Genomic DNA, 4,643 nt, shown 5'->3' with positions numbered 1-4,643 from the left:
GCGAAGAAGAAGAACGCAAAGAAGAACGCAAAGAAAAATGCGAAGAAGAACGCGAAGAAAAACGCGAGGAAGAACGCGAGGAAGAAGAAGAAGAAGAAGAAGAAGAACTCGAAGAAGAAGAAGAAGAAGAAGTCGAAGAACTCGAAGAAGAAGAACTCAAAGAAGAACTCGAAGAAGAAGAACTCGAAGAAGAAGAAGAAGAAGAACTCGAAGAAGAAGAAGAAGAAGAACTCGAAGAAAAAGAAGAAGAAGAAGAACTCGAAGAAGAAGAAGAACTCGAAGAAGAAGAAGAAGAACTCGAAGAAGAAGAACTCGAAGAAGAAGAAGAACTCGAAGAAGAAGAAGAACTCGAAGAAGAAGAAGAAGAACTCGAAGAAGAAGAAGAACTCGAAGAAGAAGAAGAACTCGAAGAAGAAGAAGAACTCGAAGAAGAAGAAGAACTCGAAGAAGAAGAAGAACTCGAAGAAGAAGAAGAACTCGAAGAAGAATTCGAAGAAGAAGAACTCGAAGAAGAACTCAAAGAACTCGAAGAAGAAGAACACGAAAAAGAACTCGAAGAACTCGAAGAAGAAGAACTCGAAGAAGAAGAAGAACTCGAAGAAGAAGAAGAACTCGAAGAAGAAGAAGAAGAACTCGAAGAAGAAGAAGAAGAACTCAAAGAAGAACTCGAAGAAGAAGAAGAAGAAGAACTCGAAGAAGAAGAAGAAGAAGAACTCGAAGAAGAAGAAGAAGAACTCGAAGAAGAAGAAGAAGAAGAAGAAGAAGAAGAAGAAGAAGAAGAAGAACTCGAAGAAGAAGAAGAACTCGAAGAAGAAGAACTCGAAGAAGAAGAAGAAGAACTTGAAGAAGAAGAAGGAGAACTCGAAGAAGAAGAGGAAGAACTCGAAGAAGAAGAAGAACTCAAAGAAGAACTCGAAGAAGAAGAAGAACTCAAAGAAGAACTCGAAGAAGAAGAACTCGAAGAAGAACTCGAAGAAGAAGAACTCGAAGAAGAAGAAAAACTCGAAGAAGAAGAAGAACTCGAAGAAGAAGAAGAAGAAGAAGAAGAAGAAGAAGAAGAAGAAGAAGAAGAAGAAGAAGAAGAAGAAGAAGAAGAAGACAATATCTTTTACGCCCATTCTTCAAAATGTCGGGAAACATAGTACCTCGATCAATTCTGTTGGCTCGGCCAAAAACTGACAAAAGCTCCAAATTGAGTGAAGTTTATTTTTAATTACATACAAGCACCCGGCTTCGCCGGCCATGGCTTCGCCATGGGTGCTTGGCCTGCGGCGCTGCTCGCTTTCGCGCCCCTCCTTAACTAAACATGGTTATTCATTTTTCTCCTGCTCTTCTTTGCTCCTTTTTCTGGGTGGTGACGTTTCTCCTTCGTCGTCACTACATCTCTTGACAGCCTTGACAACGACATCTTCGAAAGCCTCTAACAATTTTTCCTTGTCTAGTTGCTTCTCCTTCAGTTCTTCTTGCTTCTCCTTCAGTTCTTCTAATAGGTTCTTAATTTCATCCATTCTGTCCTCAATATCTTCTCTTGGGGGAGAGACATTTTCCTTTTCATCGTGAGGATAGACAGGCATAATCATGGCGATGGCTTCCTCTTCAGTGATCGTGTACGCCTCCTTTGGGATAACAATCCTTCCTTGATCTGGTTCCTCTTCAGCCAAAACGGGTTCTATGCTTTCAGAGGCTGGTGTGAAATTAGGGATTGTTTCTTGATTTGTGAGAGGTTTTCTGTAGAAGAGTTCTTTATATACACAGTTACGGGGAAGCTTCAATTGATAATTTTCATTCACCTTCTCCCAACCCGGATAAACAATCAGAGAATTCCAGTTAGTGACTCTTGAGCAGGCAACATACAGTTGTCCATGGGCAAAACATTGAGCCGAATCCAAAAGAAGTCCACAACGATCAAACGTTTGCCCTTGAGATTTGTTTATAGTCATAGCATAGCACAATTTAACGGGAAATTGCTTACGCTTGAAACGTGCTGGAGTGTCCGTAGCTTCAAGAGTAATTCGTGGGAGTAAAACTTGTTCACCCCTATATGAGCCTCCTAAAATTTTCCCCACTATAATATTTTTCTGACGATTAGTCACCATTACTCGAGTGCCGTTACACTATTTAGGTGGACATATGTTTCTCATAACCATGACAACGCTCCCGATTTTCACTTTCAATTCGTGAGGGGGAATAGATGGACTCGTTAACGCATTGAAAACAGATGTCTGAATGTCCACCCCCTCTTCAGCAGCGACATCCATACTCATATAGACCTTCTCCCGTTCTTTAGATTTTTCATAAACTATCGAATTTATTCTGTCAACGTCATCGTTAGTAGGAGAAATTATAGCTCTCTTCTCAAAATACAGAGAATTCAAGTGGTTTTCTTCCAAATTGTCGTAAACTTTTTCAACCAATTCATTACGGGTTTGAACGGTGATTCCAAATTTTTCAGGGAGCTCTGTGGGGCCACTTTCCCCTGTACCTAAAGCTAATAGATTCTTTGCAAATGTCTTGTTTTCGATATCGTTAGCGTTGAGTCTCACGTTGTGTGTGAGTTCCAGCTTTATCAAATCATCCCAGAAATAACTGGACTTTATACAATATTCGAGTTCGTCATTCTTTCCCCCTCCTCGTATCACAGGGAGAATTTGACGGAAATCACCTGCGCAGACAAAAACAATTCCTCCCATGAACTTTTCTTCTAATATGTCTCGCAGAGTTATGTCAAGGGCTGTTAGCGTATTCTTGTTTGCCATTACCACTTCATCCCACACTATTAAAGACGTCATCTTTAAGAGTTTTGCCAATTCTGAATTTTTCCTAACACCACAGGCACGAACCTCGTTATATTCCATTAGCGGAATCTTAAACATGTTATGTGCCGTTCTTCCTCCATGTAAAACTGTTGCTGCAATACCTGAAGAAGCAACAGCCAAGGCAATTTTTCCATGTGAACGAACAGTGTCCAGTAAAGTATTCAGAACAAAAGACTTTCCGGTTCCTCCGGACGCATCGATAAAAATTCCATTATTCGCATACTTTTTAGAGTTTTCAATTCGTGCCAACACAGTATCGTAACAATGTCTCTGTTTATTATTTAGGAGAGCAGACTTTTCTTTAACTTCCTCTGCTAATTTCTCTTTATTGTAGGATCTTTCCCTTCGTATGATATTTGTTGTCTTTTCACCGCCTCTGGAAGCTGGGAGCCCGTACTGATCAATATTGCCACCTCCACAATTCCAGACATGTTCCTGTATATCATCTAGAGCATCGAGATAAATTTCGTCGTTATACTCTGTCAATTTGTAGTGATGCAAAAAGTCACTGGCGAACAAATCTTTAGTTTCTTCCCAAATGGTTGATTGATCTTCGAGATCCGAGAAGACTAACATACTCGCATACGTGGCTCTTAATTGTCTGCGATCGTTTGTGTGGTTGATAATTTCCATTATGGTTGTCTTCCAAGTTTCTTCGTCGTTTAGAAGACCCATTGCTTTGACAGCTTCTCTGTATGAAGAATAACTTTGCCCTTCGATGGTTCGAAGATCTTTAAAGGACTTAGGACCTTTCTTGTGTGTTAAAAGAAGCCTCATATAGAAAAGTTCAACAGTTTTATTTGTAACAGCTCTTATCCTTCCTAGAGCAGACGAACGCGTTTTCGCTCTACCCAAACTGAGTTCTTATTATCATATAGGAAGTGGTTAGGCAACTGGTGGTAACACAAATCTGCTGCGAATTCGTTGTGTGCACACAATTTGAAGAAGGCCGTTAAGTGGGTATCCTTGGAAATCTTCTTCTTAATTTCTGCCTCTGAAAGGTGTTCATTGAAAAACACTTCGTTTTCACCTTCTAGGTGTAAGTCCAGAGTGAATACAGCAGGGTAACTCTTATGGATAGGGAATTTAAATATCTTCCAAGTTGCCTCGTTTGCATGAACAAATCTTGCCTCCTGATAATTTTTTACTTCATTTACGGTATCGCTGTCGCCAGTTTTCGTAAAGAGTATACGATCGCAACCTTTGTTTACATACTTTGTGACATAAGCGATACACTTAATAGAATTTGAGCACTCAACATTTATGTGAGCATTGTACTTCAAGCATAGATACGGGTTATAGGGAACAACCCACGAATTATCCACTGTAACTGCCTGCCCTTTAACTTTTTTAACGAATGAATGTCCTCCCTCTCCCACAGATCTTCTTTTGTACAATGGATAACCGTTATTTCCAAAGAAAGTAGTATCTCTGCACACCTTAGGGAAGTCTTTTCCACACTTTTGTCTGGATCCGTGTTTTCCTTGGCAACACGCGTTTGATTCATCGTAGCCCTTGCAGGGACCGTGTATCATATTCGTTGTTACAATTTCGTGTAATCTTGGTTCTTTAGTTTTATCAGGTATTTCGGCTGAAATTAGTTTTTCTATTAAATCATTGGTTACGCGGTGTTCCATCCACAAAAGAATATGGACGTGAGGAAGACCTCTTTTTTGCCACTCAGTGCTATAGAGATGTGCTTTTACGCGGCCAAAGATATGTTTCTTAGTTAAATCGTCCATCAGAGCATCAACTTTCAGCTTGAAAATCCGACTAACCAAATCTGGACGATCGCAGGGTTGAACGGAACCTTTACTTGTACATGCG

General features: G+C 40.2%; 2 protein-coding genes across 2 annotated transcripts in view; both read right to left on the bottom strand.

The window, feature by feature from the left end:
* Window positions 1–2,114: 2,114 nt before the first annotated feature.
* Window positions 2,115–3,593, bottom strand: LOC143023586 (uncharacterized). Its single transcript, XM_076182173.1, has one exon. The coding sequence runs from the start codon at window positions 3,591–3,593 to the stop codon at window positions 2,115–2,117; it is 1,479 nt and encodes a 492-aa protein (XP_076038288.1).
* A 44-nt stretch (window positions 3,594–3,637) lies between these two features.
* LOC143023585 (uncharacterized) overlaps window positions 3,638–4,643 on the bottom strand; it is a 1,230-nt gene continuing 224 nt past the window's right edge. The window contains exon 1 of the mRNA XM_076182172.1: window positions 3,638–4,643. This exon is cut by the window's right edge and continues 224 nt beyond it. Within this exon, the coding sequence (XP_076038287.1) occupies window positions 3,638–4,643 (1,006 nt within the window).

This window comes from Oratosquilla oratoria, unplaced genomic scaffold (genome assembly GCF_046742065.1).
Source record: "Oratosquilla oratoria isolate Oo_2021 unplaced genomic scaffold, ASM4674206v1 SCAFFOLD51, whole genome shotgun sequence".
Classification (NCBI taxonomy): Eukaryota; Metazoa; Arthropoda; class Malacostraca; order Stomatopoda; family Squillidae; genus Oratosquilla; species Oratosquilla oratoria.
Note: the sequence above shows the minus strand (reverse complement) of the source record. Positions and strands in the feature narration are given on the sequence as shown.

Bases quoted from the DNA above. Each gene is read 5' to 3' on its own strand.
- LOC143023586 (XM_076182173.1), bottom strand. From the start codon at position 3,593: ATGAGGCTTCTTTTAACACACAAGAAAGGTCCTAAGTCCTTTAAAGAT.